This window comes from Diadema antillarum, unplaced genomic scaffold (assembly GCF_040938485.1).
Source record: "Diadema antillarum isolate AM-2024a unplaced genomic scaffold, OU_Dant_1.0 seq00000333_RagTag, whole genome shotgun sequence".
Classification (NCBI taxonomy): domain Eukaryota; kingdom Metazoa; phylum Echinodermata; class Echinoidea; order Diadematoida; family Diadematidae; genus Diadema; species Diadema antillarum.
Window position 1 is genome coordinate 639894 of NW_027271349.1, and position 22607 is coordinate 662500.

General features: G+C 37.3%; 2 protein-coding genes across 2 annotated transcripts in view; one reads left to right on the plus strand and one right to left on the minus strand.

The window, feature by feature from the left end:
* Positions 1–3581: 3581 nt before the first annotated feature.
* Positions 3582–14882, minus strand: LOC139730746 (uncharacterized). Its single transcript, XM_071641608.1, has 9 exons — positions 14773–14882; positions 13940–14011; positions 11938–12012; positions 11491–11585; positions 10655–10690; positions 9461–9533; positions 8197–8362; positions 5273–5467; positions 3582–3883 (listed from the first exon to the last, which is right to left on the minus strand). The coding sequence occupies exons 1-9, from the start codon at positions 14782–14784 to the stop codon at positions 3582–3584; spliced, it is 1026 nt and encodes a 341-aa protein (XP_071497709.1). The 5' UTR covers positions 14785–14882.
* A 233-nt stretch (positions 14883–15115) lies between these two features.
* LOC139730747 (alpha-1,2-mannosyltransferase ALG9-like) overlaps positions 15116–22607 on the plus strand; it is a 22007-nt gene continuing 14515 nt past the window's right edge. The window contains exons 1-8 of the mRNA XM_071641609.1: positions 15116–15178; positions 16138–16213; positions 17031–17193; positions 18661–18795; positions 19759–19829; positions 20746–20834; positions 21539–21612; positions 22300–22361. Coding sequence (XP_071497710.1) covers positions 16161–16213; positions 17031–17193; positions 18661–18795; positions 19759–19829; positions 20746–20834; positions 21539–21612; positions 22300–22361 — 647 coding nt within the window. The 5' untranslated portion in view covers positions 15116–15178; positions 16138–16160. The remainder of the gene's footprint in view (positions 15179–16137; positions 16214–17030; positions 17194–18660; positions 18796–19758; positions 19830–20745; positions 20835–21538; positions 21613–22299; positions 22362–22607) is intronic.

Below are 22607 nucleotides of genomic sequence, written 5' to 3' on the forward strand. Positions count from 1 at the left end.
TATTTTGAATATTTAACAGTACATTGTACATGTACTTCACATTGAATATACTGATTAACATTTTACATTGGCTGTGTCTATCCCTAACTCACAATTTAGAACTACACTATGTACAGTGGATATAGAACTATAGCACTAAAGCTGGATTTATGTTTCATCTGCAAATGGCAAATAATGCCTTTAATAATGTAAATTCAAATAACCATGGCGAAATGCTTTCACAAATGTAAACAATTTTGAACTTGAAAGTATCCATAGACTTTGAACTCAGACAGGGGTTGATTAACATACATGCATTACTTTTTACTTGAACATATATGGTATACCAAACTTCTTATCATATTCCAATTCACCTTTTTTTTTCAGATTGTTTTACTTTAGTGTCCATGACTTTATTACTGTAAGATAGTGGAAGGTCACTTACCATGGGTTTGAAACCTGCTGATCTAGACCCATTTCATAAAAGATGGTAGGATAGCAACTCTTAGTGCTGAAATGGCAACTTCCCTTGGCAACAGCCAATCAGAAAGCTGGATTCTTGTTGTTACCACGACAATTGCCATTCCATTGCCATTCCAGCAAAAGTTGCTATCATATCAATTTCTTTAATGAAATGAAACCCAGAAAGCATACTCTAGATGGCAATCTTCACACTAAACATTTTAGTGGACACCAAGAAATCTACACAGAAGATGCAAACTAGAGCCAAAGTGAGTTTTATTATATAAATACACACAAACAAAAACAAAAACATACACCAGATGATAAATTGCTGGATGAAGGTCTGAAACCTGCATAACATTTAACATATGATGAAACATGAAATACCATAAATCTTTATCATGAATGGTTGCCATGGTGCTATTAGTATCTTTTCATACATGTACCAGCATATTTGTAGACATTAATTCCCAACCATTTCTCCATGTAGGCATATCTTACAGTATCCTGCACCATTGATATGAATGTTGTGAAAATACATGCATGCAAGGTTGTCATTTTATACAAAACATTTTCTCTCATTACTTCTACTGCACAATTCCATAGATACAAAAGATACAAAAGAAACAACAAAGGAATGCATAGAATGCTTTCCATGGATGTACATAACATATTCTTCAAATCAGAATACAGTTGTATATCCAGTTACATACTTTGATCAGTGAAGGGCTTAAGCAGTATTAAAGGGACTGTACAGTACTGGTTGAGGTAAGGGATTCATATTTTGAACATTTCTAAGTGAGATAATGAGAAACCTCTTATGAAATATGAAAGAGCATGTAATTTTAAGAAGGATTCAACGTTTATTTGATGAAAATTGGTTTTGAAATGGCTGAGATATCCAAAAAAGTGATAATAATAAAAGGCTACATGCCACAACTTTATTATGATGTCTTTGTTTCACATTGTTTTGGGATATCTCAGCCATTTCAAAACCGATTTTCGTCAAATAAACTTTTGATACCCTTTAGAATTGCATGCTCTTTGACATCTCACAGAGTGGTTTCTGAATATCTCGCAAAATGTTAAAAGCTAAATCCTCACCTCGACCAGAACTGTGCACACCCTTTAAGACAGCTCCATTGCACATCATATAAGAGGATTGTTTACTACACACTTAATGGAAATTTCGAATGAAAGCAGTGACAGTGCAGCAGACAGTTCCTAGTTGACATCGCCAACTGACTAACACTATATTTTGCTAAGGTTTTTATTTTTGTGAATTTCAAAAGTCGCGTGCTTTTTGCAAATTTTAAAACATGCAAAAGTATTAATTCTGATCCCGTCATGACTGTAGCATGCATGCATACATTTCTCCGCTCATTACTGCACTCTACAATTTCGTATTCAACCACTTGAAAAATTCTTGGTCAGTCCCGATTTGTGAAAAATTAGACTTGTTAAATATGTGGTATATACAGCATTCTAAGTGCAATAAAAAATAAACACACATTTCTCCGATTGCACTTAGAATGTTGTATATGCAACCATATGAAAGTCTGTCTACTAGCAAACATGATGACACATGGTATTCAGAACACTACAGGGAACTCCCATTACATTGAACACAGTTTACTGTAAAACCAGAAATTTTCACAGGCATTTTAATTTTGCGAATTTCGCAAGAGCCAAGATTCGCGAAAAGAAATCCATGCGACAGTTCTTGTCTACACTACATTTAGTGAATGCCAGTGGCAATTCACGAAAATTTCATGCCATAAAAAATTTCTTGCTTTACAGTATAACAAAATTTTGTTACAATGCAGTAAAACTTCAGGTCAGATATCATCATCACTAGCATCTATGGCGCGGAAATTCCTTTTAGTTGAATAAAAATTTCAATATGACAATGAAAACTGCCAGTCCTGAGGACTTTCAGCAACAATAACAAACTTTTGTGATATTTCATGTGAGTCATATGAGTGCTATCTAAGAGTTTAAGTATGGGGAAACATCGTTATAATGGGCTTGCTTACAACAAGATACCGCTTCTGACAAGGTGCATTCAACAGTCTCACTTTTCCATAACTGTAATGAGCTGCTCTTTCTTTGCATGTTCACAAGTACCTGGTATAAAGAGGTAAAATCGGCAGTCCTGGCAAACCTTGTTATAAAGGGGTTTCCATCTAGCTGCTCCATACAGATGACTATTTAGAATGGATCAGTGATATGTAACAATGTCATGATTCAAAGAGTAAAGATTTTTGTTCATTCTGCCTCATTCTGTTCAGATCTGCAGGAATTGACAATGTAGTAGCATCACTACCTTCATGCTAAAAATATATCCTGTAGACTTCCATTCTCCTTAACATTCATTTTCAAATACCTGGAGAATATGTACTTTATTCATTCATTTTTATACATTCATTTTCAAATACCTGGAGAATATGTACTTTAAAGAGCTAAGCAATATTTAAACGAATGAACGAACGAACAAACAAACAAACAAACAAACAAAACAAAAATAATTTCAGCTTCTTGGAATCTGCTACGACCAATTTCTGTGTTTGTAATCTTTCATAGATTATACATACGGCAAAATTCCATTCATGACCACAATCTTCATACAGGTGTATTTCAACTCTAGACAAATTGACTTATTCATTCTTAAATATTGTATTTCTCATTCAATGAAGACTTGCTCCAAAATGCATCCATAAGTTATATTCTTTATTGACAAGTGCATTTAATGTACTAAATCTTACTGAGGAGCATATCGAGATATTCAAAGTAAAGATTACTTCAAATATCTGCAACATTAATTTCGTATATTGAAAGGGTTAGTTTTTCATAAGCACTGTGACCCAGCAGACTCTATGCCAGTATAATCTTCTAGTAATAGTTTAGAGTGCTCTGGGTTAATCATCAGTACCTATTCCTTTCACGGTATGTAGTCAAACCTGTCAATGAAAACCATCAGATATAGAGAGAAAACACAGCCTACACAGATAGGTGGTTTTCATTGTACAGATTTAATTACATGGATGCTATTCTAAATGTATCAAATTGAGCTATGCTCAAAGACAGGTGCTCAGTATAAAAGTGCTAAAAAAGGTTAATTGGGTAGAAAAAAAATCTGCTTAATATGCTTGACCTGGCCTGCCATAAGTCGCTGCCCCTCTCCCTACCCCTCGTGCCCCACCTGGGGGTTGACGGCTTTGACTGACAGCCATACCTGGTCCCCTGGGTGACGACACACCCTGCCCCGCCCTCCTGGCTCCTGATGACGATGATGTTGATGATAATGCCCTCTGAGTTTGCTCCGCCCCTCTGGTCTGCCTCTGTCTCAGCTGGTCCTGCTTGTGAGATGCCATGTTCTCCTGCAACAACTGCTGGAACTCCCTGAGATGCCATCGCTGGATTTCTCGCAGGTCATCCACAACTAGTTCAGAAAGCATCACAGAAAAAGGGGCAGAGAAAGACAGTTGGTAAGATTACCCTTCAAGAAAATATATCATATATAGATGTACCCAATAATCCAAATCTACTGATATATTATCTTTCCCTAGAGCTGCACAATTTGCTGACTGCCCGGCATCTATTTCAAAGATTTTTTCTACTGTTTTGTGTCCTTCCATATTGGATTAGCATTTGGTGACAGAACACCATTATTCCAACTTTAAAAAAAAAATCAAACTAAGACTCAAGTTAGTGTGGTCCACGAGGGATTTGAACATGTTGCTACAGCATGCTTCAATTTTTGTGCAACATCCTAAAGAGCAAAACTTGAGAAGCATGGAATTACTTGGACAATTTGTGTGCAAAACATGAGACAGAACATCAATCATAAGCAGAATGAGGAATAAGTGTGTAAAATATTGCCTGCTTGTGATGTGCACTTCGCCCACATACAATTTCAGAGTTTGCAACATGCTTCTAGCATCCGTGCATGCTTTAGGCATCTTACAGCAACCTCATGATCAAATTGTTGACTTCACAAAGTGGATGTTGTAGGGCCAGTACGCAATGAAGGTTGCCCACCTCCCCACCCATCCTGTACTGAGTGTTGGCCAAAGAGGGCCATTGCCACCAAGCCAATAGTGTCTTGAAGTGTGCAATTGTGAACATATTCAAAATTTCAGTCAGTAATATGGCACTTTGTGGCTACTACAAATCAGTCTGAACAGGTAGAAAGGGGTATGTTGTGTGTACCATCCGTTGGGCACAGTTAACCCCTACCAACAGTTCCAATATCACCACTGCAATGTCACTGCTTTTCCTCACTGTGTGTGTGCCAAAGGAGAAGACAGTCTTATGCTGTATGAAACAAGGTGCAGCAATACAATCATAAAGCCACTTTTTACCATTTGCAGATTATAACACACAAACAAAACAAAAAACCAAAACAAAACACCCCAGCTTTAGTGCTTCAGAATAGTTCTAAAATATGAGTTGCGAATAGAAACAACCAATGTAAAAATTTTAATCAGTATAATTAATGTTAAGTATTGTTAAATTTGTTAAATCACTAAAATCGTTTCTACAATAAACCGTCTAGAGTTATGGTTTATTGACAAAATTAGTGATATCTCTTTGTATTTGTGTATTTATTGTGATATCTTTGTATGGCGGGATGTCTTGTGATACAACTATACATAAGCATTAAATGTGATAACACAAACATCTTTTTAGTCACTGCTCCAAATGGCAAACTGGCTTTAAGATAGGAGTGTGAATGAAGAGGCTACAGCTACTTAATGTATCAAACAACTATCAGAGCTCAATGAAAGAAAAAAAGTATAAAAATGTAAGTGACCAGTAGGCTACTTACCCAGACCACTGAAGGACCTGTCACTGCCCTGAGAAACAACACACTGAAGAAAGTAGGCCATGGCACCCAAGGCTATGACTCTTTCACCTCTTTCCAAAGCCTCGAAGTAGTCCATGTCCACTTCAAAGGGGTTCTTTGGGGCGGGGCGTGTGCACAGCTTTACCAACTCTGCCAGGATCTGCCAAACTTTGACGTCTAAATCCAACGTGAATTGCAGAAAAAAAAAATAAGATAAAGCATGAAATAACAACTAGCATGGAGAGATGTATGCAACAAATGAATTAAGAAGTTGGGCAATTTGATTTCAAACTAGAAATGTCGCTATGGTGACTGATGCCTCCGCCATAATGCATGATTCTCCCAAAAGGTGTGTAATACAATGTCTTCACAATGTGTGATGACAGTTTCACATAACTGGCAAAATACTGAAATGACAGGTTTGTCAAAAATATCTTGAATGTTCACTTTCCTTAAACTGGGTTTGCTATAATTGTCTAAGAGTGCAGGTACACATATTTGGGGAATTGAGGATTTCTACTTGACTTCTGGCTGACCCTTTTATAAGTTTATGCATTGAGTAATTCTCAAGGTACGAAGAAAGAGTGTAATTACAGTACAAAATAGATTTTTTTTTTTGCATTTAAACCTGGCCTTTGACCCTTAACCTTCGACCTTCAGGCTGGAAATTTCCCAGAGAATCTCCACTGGGTAATACATGTATATATTAAGTTTTAAAACTAATAATGCAAGCATTGCATATACTAGTATATGAGGGAAATAGTAAAATTTTGAGGAGTTGACCTTGACCTTTGACCCCTGACTATTGACCCATGACCCCTAAATTCCCTAGATAATCCCTGCTAGTCAGTACATGCGTATGTACCAAGTTCCATGAAAATACATTGAACTATTTGCGAGAAAAGTGAAATTGTAACATTTTCACCTAACTTTTGACCTTTTGACCTTTGACCATGACATGAAACTCTCTCTGGAGAATCTTTACGAAGTAGTGCATGTCTACACTAAGTTTCAAGAAAATACCTTCAAGCATTGCATAGATATGGGGGAAATAGCAACATTTTTAGCATTTGACCTTGACCTTTTACCTCTTGCCAATGTCACTAAAACCTACTCAACTAATTGCCCCATCATACATCATCCTTGGACCAAGTTTGGTGAAAGCTGCTTCATCCAGTTTTGAGTTATCACGTAAACAGATAAATTTTAGGATTTGACCCTGATCTTTGACCTTTGACCTCTGTCCGATTTCACTAAAAAACTAATCAAGTAATTGTCCCATCATACATCATCCTCGGACGTTTGGTGAAATTTACTCTATCCAGCCTTGAGATATCGCGTAAACAAATACAATTTCATGATTTGACCTTGACCTTTGGCCTTTGGCCGATTTCACCCAAAATCTAATCAAGTAATTGCCCCATCATACTTTATACTTGGACCAAGTTTGGTAAAATTCCAGTCAATATTACTCAAGTTATCGCGTAAACGAATTTGGACGGACGGACAACCCGAAAACATAATGCCTCCGGCACCACTTTGTGGCGGAGGCATAAAAATGAAGATAATAAAGTTCACTGTCTACAAATTAGAGCTTTGTCTTTACAGGCTTTGACTAGAGGTCTATTAGATGCTAAGTTCATGTAAATATCAAAGTTTTGCATTCAATGACTTTGAGTAAATATAGACAAATATCTAAAGGAAATGAGCTTTGGCTTACTTTTGACAATAGCCCAACAACACCAACAAAACATATGAACACACAGTAGGATGACAAATGTATCAACCAAAATGAATAAGAATGTAGAAGGCCAGAATTTTAGCAAAAGAAAATTGAAGTATACAAATTGGAATTTGATGACCTAACTTAATTACCCACATGTTTTGCAACATACCACTGTCTCTGAATTAATTTTAAAATATTTAGTCTTTATTAAATGTCTGTATTTTCTATTTCTATTGTTGGTAGATAAAATTCATCAAATAACACAGTATTTCTGCATGATTGGTAACTTGGCATAAATTGCAACAAAATGAGTCTAAAAGCAAATTGGTCAAAAGTACAGTGGAAAATCTGCATAAAATAGTCATTGGTACTGGACAGTATTGCTATTTTTAAAGTGACAGGGACCCCGTTTACAGTGCGAGGCTCGGCCGCGGCCAAGCCCGCCTTCATTTCAATGTAAACGCGTAAAAGGCCAAATGCGGGGCCAAAATTGGCTGTGCATTTGGCCACGCTCTGGAGATGGTCTCGGCCGCGGCAGAGCCGTGGCCGAGCCCGGCCTTTTCTAAGTGTAAACGCAAACTCGGCCAAATGCACGGCCAAGTTTAGTCTGGCTTCCAAACCCTCTGCCCGTACTATTTCGCTATTCAGGATATTAACCCCTCAACGTCGAAAACTAGGATAGTTTAAGGTGGTTTTGTCCTGCAAAGGATTTTTCCTTCGGCAAAGGCCTCTGCCCAAACATCTACACAGATTGTATTGACCATGACCGTAACCATTAACAGAGTGGTTAACCTGAGGTGAACCTTACGTGAGAACAATAAAGAAACAGATGTCACAACAATCCAACTTTGAAAAGGATCTACTTTCTTCTTAAGCCATCCACACTATTTAATTTCTTTGACAGGTAATTTAAACTTTTTCCCTAATATGGACTGACACATATCTGTCAAATTCCAGCAGATTCCCAGAAAGGGCTGGAAAAATCCATCAGCTCTCCAACAGACAACCACGCTGGATTGTTTCCGATGAGGCACACATTTTTTTTTTTCCTAATTAAGATAAACCTCTATGGTATCTTTCAATGAGTGAAAACATAGCAAATAGTGCAAACAAGAAAATTACGAGACACTTCTGGTTTCGCTCAGCGAAACAAAGAAGAATGCTTGGAAAGTAGACTAACCCTTTTCTGCCCACATGGCAGTGGATTTGAGCCTGAGAGGACTGTCCTTGGAGAAGGAAGGATTGTCTGATAGCTTGATCAGCCTCTCATGGTTACTTCTCACCCAGACGTACGGGCAGGAATACTTGCCGTAACCAGCTAGCAGGAACAGAGTGGACTCCTTGCTCTAACAATACAGGATTGTCAAAGAAGCAATAACATCAAAGTCTGTGTGTCCCTCTTGTAACCCTAAGAAGTGGATTCCTTTCACAAGCTGGTATATTGTAGAGGTACGCAATTTAATAGACCTTTTCTCAGAATGATGAAATTAGAAACTTCTTTATGATGCAGGGGGAAATAATACAATAAATTTCCAGGGAATTTATTCTGACCAAAAAAAAAGAATTCTATCCATTATTCTCGGTCCATAAGGGGATCATATTTTCGAGTGACATGGAGTTCGCTTTTCATTTCTTTAAAAAAATATATCTGAGGTGTATTACAGTGAGATTTCATACACCATGCAAATTTCTGTGACATATGCAAAATTTTCTGTTTGTAAAAGGGACATATCACCATTTACACATACTTTGACTGTCTGTTTGGGTAAAACTTCAAGGTTCACACAGTAAACTGCACTGACTGCTCACAGACAGAGGGTATATTTTGTGCCTCCTGTCAGGCTTATAGACAGTGATCACAATAAATACTACATACTTTGTTTGGTTGTGATTTCTTACTCCTACTTTCCTTTCTCCAGTCACTACATACAATAGTGTGCATTATAATCTCTCTGATTATTTTCCATGTATTTTTGGTGATTTACATGTTTATATGTCAGGGTTTAGAAATTTTTTACTTTTTTAAAATAGAGAAGAGGCAGCATATTCACATAATGTTATGACTACTGAGCTTCACTGATTACCAGATAAAGAATGAAAAGAAAAGTACAAGTATAAGATCAACAATGTTATATTGCAAACTCTGACACAACGCAATCCAGTGAACTCAGGATTAATTGCATCTGACTGGAGTGCCTTGTTGCTGGTACTGACACCAACGTATTACCACCAATCTACTGGTATTCCAGGTGTGATGGGCTATGTTGTCAATTTAATACCTTCTACTTTGACACCATCTAAAGATCTTTCAATCCTTAATTCAACTGAAACTAAAAATATGGAGGAAGGAATCCCAAATGAAGGTAATTTCAACAAATGAAAATGTTGGTTATACAATGATAGTCTCATATATTTACAAAATGATTTATTCTTGGAGTACTTACAATAGGACCTATTTCACGCTCACTAGGAGAGGCAGGGGGTAAGCCAATATCCATGTACCCAAATCCACTCAGCCTGACAGAAAATAAAGAGGGAAATAATAAAATGCAATTATATTTCAATTTCAATTTTCAATTTCAATTTGTTTCATATTTTCCATTAAAATTACACACAAAAAATACAATTATACAATATCAACATTACAAAATACAAATGGTGTGAAATTTCATCTGAATGTTCAAGTGTCTCAGTGAACACAAAGGTATGTTTACAGTAGTATGAGACAATGTTCAATATATTAACTTGTTGAGGACGAGTCCTGAGTATACTCGGGCAGGTGTCTATGGGAAATGTGTGTTGTAGCAAAATCAGTCCATCCTGAACAGGTTAATGTCCCCTCAACAGCATTGTGATAAACCTGCACTTCTTGCAGGTTTACAGTACTACATCATGAATTGATAGATCGCATGATAACAAATGAAGTCAATGGCACTAGTAAAGTTGAACTGAAAAAAAAAAAAAACAGTGAGGAAACATAATGTACACTTTGTTACCTGCCAGTAGACCTATTTTGTTTTAAAACATTGACATAATGTTGGCCATAACTGGGGGGCTTCCAACATAAGAAGAAAAGATGATTTAATGAATTATGTAACGAGTCAGGTGCATTGCTACAACTGTACGTTAGCACATAACTTAACTATTACTAGACATGTTAAACCACCCCCCCCCCCCCAGGTTGAAATAGACATTTATACACAGTGCTCAAACCGAAGAGGTCTATAGAGGCTTGCAATATTTGGAATTCATAAGACTGTTCCATCCATGGCAAATTGTGGTGCACAGTATGCTAATGATAGAGATGTCTCTATCAAAATATGATCAAAATAAAAGTCCTGTATGTTGACACAATTACAAAGCTTCCATTGTAAATCTGACAAAAAAAAAGAAAAAGAAAAAAAAAAGAAGAAGCACTTCAGTTAGCACTGCAAATTCATCAGATGCTTTGAAAACTTTCATTGGGTCAGTTTGATTACGGACAGGTTGTCAAATGCAGCCCCTGCTGAATTTACATTTCCATTCTGAAATGGCAAATTGGGTTAATCAAATGATTTTAGGTCTACACATCTGCATTTTTTCTTTTTTTGAAATGCATTCTGAAATCACTCTCAAAGCTTGTGACATATGATACTCACTTTCGTTGTGTGTTCTGTGATAAAAGCAGTTCTTTTCTGGAATGAGGAAGATTAAAAAACAAAAACAAATAATGCATGCATGAAAATCAAATGAACTAAGCTGTGAAGTAGCACCAAGGCAATGAAGGACATAAATGGTTTTCACAATACAGGAAGTGTACAAAGATTTATAATCCTGTGAATGTGCGATTTCATTGCAATCATGACATATTAGTAGTCTTTCAATGGAAAATTGCTTTGTACTACATGCATGACGGACTTATCTATATATATAAAAAAACCCAATGATGGCAAATAAAGCTGCATCCACATACAGTAAAACCAGAAATTTCATATGCATGAAACTTTTGCGAATTTTTTGAGGAGGCAAAATTTGCAAAAGTGATTTATATGCTCACAAAAATTTTGGTTTACACGATGCATTGAATGCAAGAAGCAATTTGCAAAAGTTTCACACTGCAAAAAAGGCTGTCGGCTCCAATTTACAGAAGTTTCATGCTGCAAATGTTTCTGGTTTTACATTAGATCATACTCTCATGCCCTCATGCTGTTGACACACATATGTAGACAAACTAAGAGCTGACACTGGTTTCCAAGACACAAAGGACATTGCGAGTGTACTGGAGAACAGAGAGCGCTGGAGGGACATCATCCATGGATCTCGGGAATACTACCCGACTTAAGTCAAGAAGTCAAGTCTCATGCTGTCAGGAGTCAAGGATGTGAGTGAATGCACACACATACACACACACATACACAAACCCTTAAAATTTGGTGAGATGCAACAAATGTAAACAAAACCAAATTTCTCTGAGTTACCAGACATATGTACTTACTGCTCCAGTGGTAGTTCATCATAGCTGCCACTTTGAGTTTTACTGAAAGAAAATCTGGTCTTGTCGACAGCAGATTGGGGTGTAGCTCGTAACATCTGCAGATAAAGAAAATATGTTGTATTCTATCAGAGTAATATTATGTAGACATGCATCTAGTATCAGTTACAGTATGATGTTATTTTGTGTACAAAATTCAACACTTTTACACACTACGTTTTGAGTTTAAGTGTCATTTATGCACTTAAATATAAATTGATTTGTGACTGGTGAATGTGACATGCATGAGTATATGTACTGCTGTGCAGACTCGCTAGTGAAATCAGAAATAAAATTCATGGGGAGTTGCCAGTAACCTTTTTGCAGAGTAAAATAAGTAATGGAATTCCAGGGTAGTTAATCATTTTGCTGAAGCTATAAAGTCATTGGCTGAAATCAGTCACCACTCACCACTTCATCATCATTGAGGACAGTACATATCATCTCTTCTCTCCCTCGCATGTAAGTGTTGAAATACTTGAAGCCCTGTTCGCAAAAAAAAAGTTACAACAGTCAAAACAAGTATCTACACGCAAATCCACTCCAAACCGGGCAGCCTTAACTTAAACCATGCCATTAAAAAGGAAAACAGCATTGCAGTGCATTTAAATAGGTAGTACTAGAAGCTTCCCTTATCAGTAATACAAATATTGAATGGTCTACAAAATACTAGTCAGAAGTTGGTCATGATGTAATCTTGTGACTGATGCAGTGATCAATGAGGATCGATAGCGATGAAAATATTGCCTACAGTTACATTACGTCGGGTGATATACTGGTACATGCAATTCCAAAATTTGACTGGATGCTGATCGGGCTAGAAAGAAACAAAATGTACAGTATGCAATATGATACAATAAATATTGCCCTGTCTATCATTATAATAAAACACTACACAGTCCCTTGGGAGTTATACTTTTCCCCTCATACAATATTTTTCCCTCAGCGCTGAGAATTTTGGGAGAATACACTCTCTTGAGGAAAATATAACTTCTGCCGGGATGTCAAGTTTTACATAACACCTCTAAAAAGACAATATCTGTATGAAGTTAATAGCTCTTTAAAGTGTCTTTTGCATGAAACCTGTGAAAAATAAACTGTCATAGAGAATTCCTCAAATAATGCTGGAATGCTGACTGAGAGTGATTGGTTCCAACAAAGCATTCAGTGGAAACAAGTAGATATCACTGCTTGACACACACACTGAGATACAGTGCACTCCCGTTACAACGAACACGGTTATAACGAAATTTCGTTATAACGAACTAAAACTTCTGGTCCCAAAATTATCGCCATTAAAGTCTATGGTACAAAATTCGCTTTAACGAACACGGTTATAACAAAATTTTCGTCATAACGAAGTCTTTTCCAAGTGCCACTGACAAAGAAAAACAAAAGAAATGTGTTCCGTTATAATGAAATGAGGATCGCTTTCGAAACATAAGTAGCGGAAAAAGCATTTATAGCATCTCTGCATGGGCAAACGCGTCACATCACTGTGTGTTCGCTTGGTGTGTCATGCACAGTTTCAGAGGGGAACTTGAGTTATTGTAATACAATAATCTGAAATTGAATAACTGTTTTATTGTTCACATAGCTTTCCAGTGTATCACGAGTATTCAACAAAAAGAATATGATATATGCTGGCTTCCTTGTTTTCGTTATATATCATAGTTGTTCGGCTATAACGAAATTTCCTTATAACGAAAGAAAACTGCCGGTCCCAAGCATTTCGTTATAACGGGAGTGCACTGTACACACTTGTACAATAGTAAAGCACAAACTGCTACAAACCCAATTGTTAAAGTGACTTTCAACATTTTTGACAGCAGTAATTCACTGAATTAATTTGAACTGAACAATTTGTAGCAGAATAATCAAAACACTGGATGTGACTGTTGAAATGTTATTTGGGTGGCATCTGACAGCTGAAAAAAAGTACATGTAACAGTATGTGGTCCATTTTACAAACATACAAAAATTGTGTTTTTAAAATCAGAGATGTCCAGTCCAGAGAGCTGCTAGGTATTCATATGGTGCAATATAGTGCCCAAGGGAGGGTGGCACCTCCCCCCCCCCCCTCCATCTGACAGTAAGGAGGTTTAGCATAAGCTGCAATTCATGCTATGTCAATGTGATGCATTATTTATATATAATATACACCTTTACTTATTCTGATTTTTTTCTTTTAATTGTTGCAATGTATGACTTCTACTTATGGTGGTTGGAAATCTATTTTTTCAGGTCGTTGTTTGTTATTTGTTTGTTTGTTTGTTTGTTTGTTTTGCAGTGCCAGTGAAATAAATCTTGTCAGGCATGTGAGCATGAGAAAGACCCCTGAGGTAGGACTCTCACATCTAATACTCGCATGAAACTTGGTAGGCTGTAGGCCAGGTCTGCACTTGATACTCACCTTCACACATCCCATTTTTAGCATCTGGGCCAGGAAATACTGTAGTTTTTTCTTTGCAGCTCTTTCTCTTTCCTTCAAATGGAAGAAATTCAGAGAAATAAGAAAGAAAATTGCTGATTGAAAACAAACCATATTATAAAACAATTCTATCAAACTGACAATGACAGAAGAAGAGTGACACTGACTAGACTGAGTATGGATTCCTTATCAAACACTAAAAATATACTACACATACACCACATACCTTGTCCTTAAGTTAAAACTTAAGTATTTAAAGGAAAATTATTGAAGTGGATCTAACACCAGTAACAGGCGATCCTTCCACTCAGTCTCAGTGGCCCAGATCCAGCTGATCCAGCTACTGTTATACTACTACTAACTAGCAAGAAAGAGTCTAGACACCTCTATTTCATTTTTGTATCATGATTGCGATTATAATATCACTGTCTGTGTGTGGATGCTAGTGTAAATTTATGATCTATTTATTTATCTATAATAACATATCTATCTATCTATCTATCTATCTATCCTTCTAACACATTCGTTACATTATAACGTTATAGGTAAATTACACTGTATCTCGAATTTACCAAAGTCACAAAGACAAAGTCCAGATCCAAACCAAGCTGCATGCCATGAAATGCACAGAAAGACCTTCCCGCACTATTTCAAAGGCGGGTTTCCCTATTAGGGTATAGTACCGCATCCACATTACATATACACGAGCATTCAACGTACTTACATTGCAAGAGACGTGACAGATAATTTTTTGTTTCCGAAAACATTGGACTCTCGACAATAAAACGGTCTAAAAGTATCTATACTCTGCTTACCTCAGCTGCCATTGTCGGGAAATAGAGTGAAGGGAACTACTTCAAGCAAATGAAATTGACCCGGCCTTTAGTTTTTTCCCTGCTCCAGGGTCAGCGAGCGAGATTAGTTCGGTGAGCTGAAGTGGTGAGGTGTACACACTATAATACACACACGAGTTTACGAGTGTGTATCCATCTGTGGTGAGTGATGTGTGCACATCTTGCGCATACCTCCTTGGCCCAACCCACTGTACGGCAGTTGTACCTCTACGCCACGCCACGCGTACTGCGTACAGTACTTTTCCTAATCAACACACACGAAAGCACCAAGGTGGGACTGAGAAAGGATTGATTGGACACTGCGCCTGGGCCTGATGACATATTTGATTGAAGTACATGAAGTCCAGCTAAACTGAAAGGATACTTGGTACTCTCATTAAGCTTTTGTTCTCACTAACAACAAGGCATAAACAGTAACACTTGAAAGTTAACAGGTATTGAATGTTTGCCGCCGTAAGTAAGACCATGCATGAGTGATTATTAATTATCTCATCTGTTTATTGACGATTCCATTTCTGGATCATATCTGGTGGGATACTGCACAAACAAACTCCACATCAGGGATATACACGTGCAGGCGTGGTCGAATGAGCGGAGTGTTTATACCAGTATTCTATAATGTGCTTTTTGGATGATTTTCCCTAAATCAAATGAATTTAACTTCTGTTTGAATAAGTTTAAGCTAGGAGCTTCTCTGATATCCGGTGGGGCGGTGGAAGAAGGTTCCATTCAGCACAGGTTCTTATGAATATACCATACCTATTGTCCCAAGAGTACTTGTAACAATCTTTTGATGTAGGGCCTATTGTACATGGTACAGTTGAAAAAGAGTCATTAGAGATGGCGTTTATGTAGAGAAGAAAAAAGTGGTCTGAGGACAGTACCCTGTGGAACTCTAGACAGGACTGGTGGTACAGGTACTGAGCTGAGGTGGATGCGGCACCTTCAATTCTTACTTGCTGGGTTCGTTTTGTGAGAAAGTTTCTGATCCATGTCAAAAGGGCACCCTGAATTCCAATGTTGTGGAGCTTGAAGAGGAGCCATTCGTGGGGAACTAAATCAAATGCTTTGCTAAAGTCCATAATTATTCAGTCTACTTGCCCCTTGTCTAAAATTTTGGTGAGATCATCAATGAGAAGAGCCAACTGTGTCTCGCAGGAACGCTTCTTACGGAAACCGTGCTGGTTATCGTTCAAGAAAACATGGCATTCGATGAAGGACATGATGTTCGTGTGTATGATATTTCATTTGTAAAATGTATGAATTGCGTGAATCACTGAATTGTGTATGTTGATCATCTCTTTTTATGTTTTCTTTGTTACATAGAAAGCATTCTTGAATCTGCAGCCATGAAGTCAACTAGGATAAGGAATGCTCCACGGAAAGAGGAAAATCCACCGAGGTATGTAACTCGGCTCTTCTCGAGTTAGCTGTCATCTGTGAACAAGTTCCTGTAATAGATGTTGCACTTTAAAAATGTTTAGGACCAAAAGTACCGGTATCCCAATGTGGATTTGGGTTTGTATCCCTGTTCTTTAAGTCTTTCTAGGCCTTTCTGTAGTGTATAATTTTATTGTTTTTGCAACTGCAATACTGTAAAACGAGGAATTTTTGCGTGCATTTTAATTTCGCGAATTTCGCGAGCGCCAAGATTCGCGAAATTAAAATGCACGCGAAAGTTCTTGTCTACACTATATGCATTGAATGCCAGTGGCAGTTCGCGAAAATTTCATGCCGCAAAAAAGGCCGTCAGCTCCAATTCGCGAAAAATTCATGCCGCGAATATATCATGTTTTACAGTATACTGTTTAGTTTAGTACAATAATAATTAATAGGCATACAATAACCTTACATTAGGGATCTCCTCTTCATCTATGTTCGTATCCTTGTACACTGAGATGCCAGTAGATGTAAGAACTGAAAGTACTCTCTAAATTTTTTGTTTGTTTGTTTGTTTGTTTGTTTGTTTGTGTGTTTGTTTAGGAACTTCTATTCTGAAATTTAAGGAAAAAATATTTTTAGAGCATGATAAATCAGCATTAACCATGCCCTTCTAAACCATATCTATGCTCTACTATCCCTTCATATACATATTTTTTTAAAGCCCATGTTTGAATGGTTTGTTAATTTCTAAAAAGTATCTTGTAAAGCAAAGCTAAATGATGAAGTCAAAACTTTGCTAGAGAATCATTCCCTGAATGTTTATTTCTCTCTCCAAGGCCACCTGAAGAGGAGGGTGGGGCCAAGAAAATGCCTCCCAACCTGTACTGCTGGACCCCGTCCTCTGGTGCTGCCCTTAAACTTCTCATGGCGGTCAGGTTTTGTGCCGCACTCCTCAGTAACATCTCAGATTGTGACGAGACCTACAACTACTGGGAACCGGTGGGTTTAATTAGCTACTCTTTCTTGGAAAGTGTCCTAATATTCGAAAACCCAGTAGTGTGGAGCTTCGTGGGGAAGGCTAGCCAGATTCATGGATATTGGAGAATTCCCGTAACAAATTGTCAGTGATTTCTTGCTGTAAGTACACACACAGCCGAAGGTTCTCGACCGGAGTTGACCTTTGCTGATGAGTGAAAGCTTTGATGAACGCATTCGCTGACAAGCACTTTATATGCTTTTCAAATGTACACCAGTGGGCAGCAATTTGGGCCACCCTTTTCTCATGCTACCAGCGGTTTCTTTCATGAACCATCACATAAAATTCTTAACATAAATTTGAATATGGCCAAAGTCGCTCATACCAATGTATGGAGCTATGTAACCCCGGGACGCTCCTTGTACACAGTTATACTGTGGGAGCTACGCGTTGGGGCTGGTCACAGTTTGTAGCTATGAGAGACTTTCAAAGAGAAGTAAAATCCATTTCATGAAGTCTCTCATAAGTGTGTCTTATGAGCAAAAAGTCTCTCCTAAGACTTTCATGAAATGGACCCCAGGGCCCCGTTTCATAAAGCTTGTTATCAGTGACAAGTTGTCATAGATGTGACAAGCTACTGAAATCCTTGTATCTGATTGGCTGAGAGCAAATTTGTCATAGAAATGTGGCAGTTGTCACTGATAACAAGTTTTATGAAACGGGGCCCCAGGTCTTTCAGTATTTCTGGATGTTTGCCATTCATGCTGTGAATTTCACACATCTTCTATATTTCTTAGTTTTTTAGCTGTTGTTTTGTGCTAGAGATTGATCACAACAAGGCAGTCCCCTGTACTCCACTTTCTGCTCGTTAAAGTCTATTGTAGTTCCTTGTTGAGTTTACATTTATATATTTAGTTAACATTTGAAATGCTTTGTAATCACCACATGTTTGTGATAGAAGCTGTGGAAAATAGTTAACTCTAGTGGAGTGACAGATTGGTGTTTCATCCTAATGATGTGTTGAATTTGACCCAGATAATTGTTATTGAAGCATAAAGACTCAGAGAAACAAAAATTGATAGGGTATTGGTCAAAGATCATTTGTTCAAAATGTGTTATCTCTGCAGGGTAAGGGAAGGTTTCAGAATGTGAATCAAATTATGTGTGAAAAGATGCATAATGACAAAGGAAATTGAATCACATAGAATGACAGCATTCCAATGTCACATTATTGTAAGAGTTTATTTCTAGTTGTATATCTGTTTGGAGTTCTTGGACCCTTGGATTTGGTTTTTACCTTTGATAAAAGAAGCAGATCTGAAGAACAAACAATGCTTAGTGGCTCAAAACTTGTTTGGTTAATATGTGTGCTTTCTTCTGACCATGTATGTGCAAAGTTATTTGTAACTTGATTAAGATCATGTTAAAGCAAGTGAAAATTCACTTGAATGTAAACACATCTTTATCAGTGAGGTCTTTGTCATTCACAGACTCACTTTCTCATCTACGGCCGGGGCTTTCAGACGTGGGAATACTCTCCTGTGTATGCCATTCGGTCCTATGCCTACATCATGCTCCATGCCATCCCTGGAAAGATTTATTCCTGGATTCTTGATTCCAACAAGGTATGGGACATGAAGTTCTGACACACCTTCTTCTGCTGCCACTAGCCATACGGTATTCTATTAATCTACCAGATATAAAATTTAGACAATATTTGCTCACACCATTATTTGATGTCAACCTGAATTCAGGCCAGATCTGCTCTACCTCCAGAACTATAGGGGACAAGTAGCCAACAGAGAACCTCACTGAGTTTTAGAGAACTGGGGGGTGTTTCATCAACATTTGTCAGCGCTGACAAGTTGTCATCGCTGACAATCACCATAGTAACAGTCAGTGACCAGAGCTTCTCAGCCAATCAAAACCAAGGATTTTGTTGAAATTGTCAGCGCTGACAAGTTGACAAACGTTGATGAAACACCCCCCTGTTCTCACATAATGAAACAGTCATGACTTCCTGATCCAGTACTACCTTTATACTGACTGGCCAGTGGTGAATGATAGCAATAATACCATTTTACATCGTGGTCAGCATAGTTGAGGGTGATATTGACAGAGAAATTGCTCGTATCAGGATTAAAAAAATTTTTTTTTTTTGCTGTTGTTTTTTGTTTTTTAGTGTATACTCAGAAAATCAATGCTCTACTGTACAATTCAGGAGCAATTGAGCACTCCTTTGGTGCGGGTTTGGTACTGTTCAGTTTGCTTTAGGAGAGCGCTCGTATGCACCCATAGATTACGTTTCTTGTGAATGTCTGTTGTAAGTATAGTGATTTAGACCTGTGAAGATATTCTTGTTTTAAACCAAGTGCCATGTGGAATGAGGATGAGGATGAAGATGAGTTGAATGAACTACACACTAGGCAATACTTGGAAGGAAAGCTAGAAAATTTTTCTATGACATGAACTGCTTATGTTGGTGTTTGCCTGTAGATGCGTAAGCAACTAGGAAAATAGATGTGCAAGATTTGCTACTTTTTAATGTTTTTTAACTTTCTCATTCTATTTCTTTCTTCTTTTCTTAGATTCTTGTCTTTTATTTCATAAGATGTCTCCTTGGAATGATTTGTGCTGTCAGTGAATTCTATTTTTACAGGTAAGGTCTGATGCCATTCAATAAACAACTTCTAGTTGTAAATCCTTTCAGTGTAACAAAAAGTTCCCTTTCAAAGAAAGCAGATACACATCTTGGAGAAGTTTGTTAAGAGCAGCTACAAAACTCTTTGTAAATCATTTTCTTTTTGCTGAAATAAGCAAGGTGATCTGAGCACTTACTCTGAAACTTTGTATTAGTTCCAAGTAACAATCAACCCTTCAAAATCTCTGTGGTTACCAGTTATTAAGAACTAACAGGAGAGACCTCAACTCAGTGTCTCCAGTTGACAATAGTTATGATTGTTTCCCCATCAGCCCCGAAAGGGGAACAAGTGCCATGACGTGAATTACTGGTCATGATTAATTTCATTCCTGTACATATATGTTTGAAGCATGTTCTTAACCTGTTGAGGACGGTTTGATTTTGCTGCAACACACATTTCTCATAGACGCTTGCGCGAGTATACTCAGGACTCGTCCTCAATGGGTTAAGAAAATGTTTTGCCCTGAGCAGAGTTTTGAGAAAAGTGACATGGAATTCTGATACCATCATGGAAGCCCTCCTGACTGCACCAAATCTTATCTGACTGTGGTATTTGAAATCAGTATTCAGTATTGTGGTCTTGTCTCAAGTTCAGCAGGAAAAAAAAAAATCAAATTCTTCATGACAGGAGCAGGTGTTTGCCACCCCCTCCCCCCTGTCCTTTCCGGAAGGTAGTGCTGATGAAATCATCTCCCAAATATCTGCCATTTCAGCTGTTAGTTTTATGATAAATAAGTTTTAAAAGAAAGGATATTGTTCAAGTGGGGTAATGTGTTTTTTTTTGTTTGTAAGAAAATTTATCTTTTCCGTCATTTCCGAGTCCCATGTGTAATTGATAAGTGAGCATTTGTGTATAATTTATTTCTCTCTCCAGGGGTGTGTGCAAAAATTTTGGAGCAAGTGTTGGCAGGCTCACACTTTGTTTTCTCATTTTGAGCACAGGAATGTTCATATCAAGCACAGGTAAGATGTTATCAACTTTATTCTAGAGGCAAACTATTGACCAAACTCACTTCTTTCTCTTTCTCACTGATATAATGTCAACAAAAAAAAAAAAAGAAGCAAACTTGACAAAAGGATTTTAATTTTATTCTCTTCTTGTTACAACATCCCAGCAAGATGATATAGCAGCTGATTTCTGAAGTATTAATCAATCTTTAAAGGAACCCGTTGTATACATGCATTCAGACTTTTAATCAGCACACTGCATATCTTGACTAAGACATTTCTTGAACATTGATGGCCATCAAGTAGTTGTTGGACAGACTTTAATATCATATATGGTTTCCCAAGATAAGTCACTGGGCAAAAGTGTGCTTTGATGTGAGTTGAATGTTGTTTCTCAATGTTTTCATATTTTCAACTTGTGAAAAGTTTTGATTTCCGAGTAATGTGAATTTCGTTGGCAGAGAATGAGGAGGGCGAAGGCGCCTTGAACACCACGGCTTTAGTGGCAACTAAAGCCATAGCTCTTATCATTCTTAGCCTTCAATTTAGTCTCATTAGAAATAATTCATGACTATTTTTGTCTGTTTGTGTCTTCTAATAGCACAGAGAGAAAGTAAGATCAGCACATGTGATTTTGACTTTGTTGAAATTTGGATGGGATTAAATGAGAGATTGTTGTCTCACAATAGTGACAATCCTACTTCTGGTCCTTTTTCTAGCCTATCTTCCAAGTACATTTTCCATGTACATGACAATGCTGTCCATGGCTGGCTGGTACTTGAATAATCTACCTGTGAGTATTTCATAACCATGACAATTCTTTGTCATCTACTCATTCATCAAACTCATCATATAAAGAATTTTCTTCTATAATTCTTTGTGTACATTTTGCTTACTTTTGTCTTGTTCACATCTGATATTTACTCCTTTTTCCAGTGACAATAAGTTAAGTGTAAAATGCAAATGTACTAGAATACAAGAAAAGATTCAACCTGGTCTGATATTTGTTGCTGTGGTAAAATAAGAAATGAGGTTGGCTTGGAATGTTCATGCTGCATTCACACTTTGAGGTTTGACACCTGATTTTTTTTTTTTTTTCATCATTGTCTGGTTAATTTGAAACTGAAGAATTAGTTACCCATTTTGATTCAAACATTTAACTGAAATAAGAGCAAATCAACAGATATACATTTGGACGGTTGTGATTGGAAGTATGGCAACTATATTTTAAATAGGGTGTCCTTGGATATCATGACCAAATCTTAAAGTATCATTTCTTTGTTTTGTATGTGAAATTTTGTTCATTACACTTGCTTGTGTAATTTTTTTTTTCATCATTCGTACAAAATAGTGTTATTGTTTTGTTCTAACATATTAACTTTGGCAGAGAAAGTCCAAACTCTGCAGCAACTGTAGAGTAAGTCCTTATGGATGATTTGGTGAATAAAACGACTTAAAATTCATATCTTTTTGATTTCAGTTAGCAATCATCGCCACTGCAATGAGCACCTTCATCAGTTGGCCATTTGCCGGGGCCATCGGGTAAGTGATTTTATCGGATATTTCTCCAGCGCTTGAAGACTGGGAAGCATTGGTCAATGTAAATGTGATTTTAGTGTGATTTGTGTTTTGGTTTGTTTGTTTGTTTTGATTTGCTTCTCTTGTTATCTCTTTCTTTCCTTAGAGGTCGATACGCAAATTTGTAGTCTCTCTGCAATGAAAAAATTGTGATTTTTGTCAAGTACAGTGCAGATTACAATGTGGTGAATGAATTCATTTGGATATACA

Bases quoted from the DNA above. Each gene is read 5' to 3' on its own strand.
- LOC139730746 (XM_071641608.1), bottom strand. The intron at 11,586-11,937 runs GTGAGTGGTGAC...CTTTATCTGCAG, and splicing joins TCCTCAATGATGATGAAGTG to ATGTTACGAGCTACACCCCA. The intron at 9,534-10,654 runs GTGAGTATCATA...ATTTTCTGTCAG, and splicing joins TCACAGAACACACAACGAAA to GCTGAGTGGATTTGGGTACA.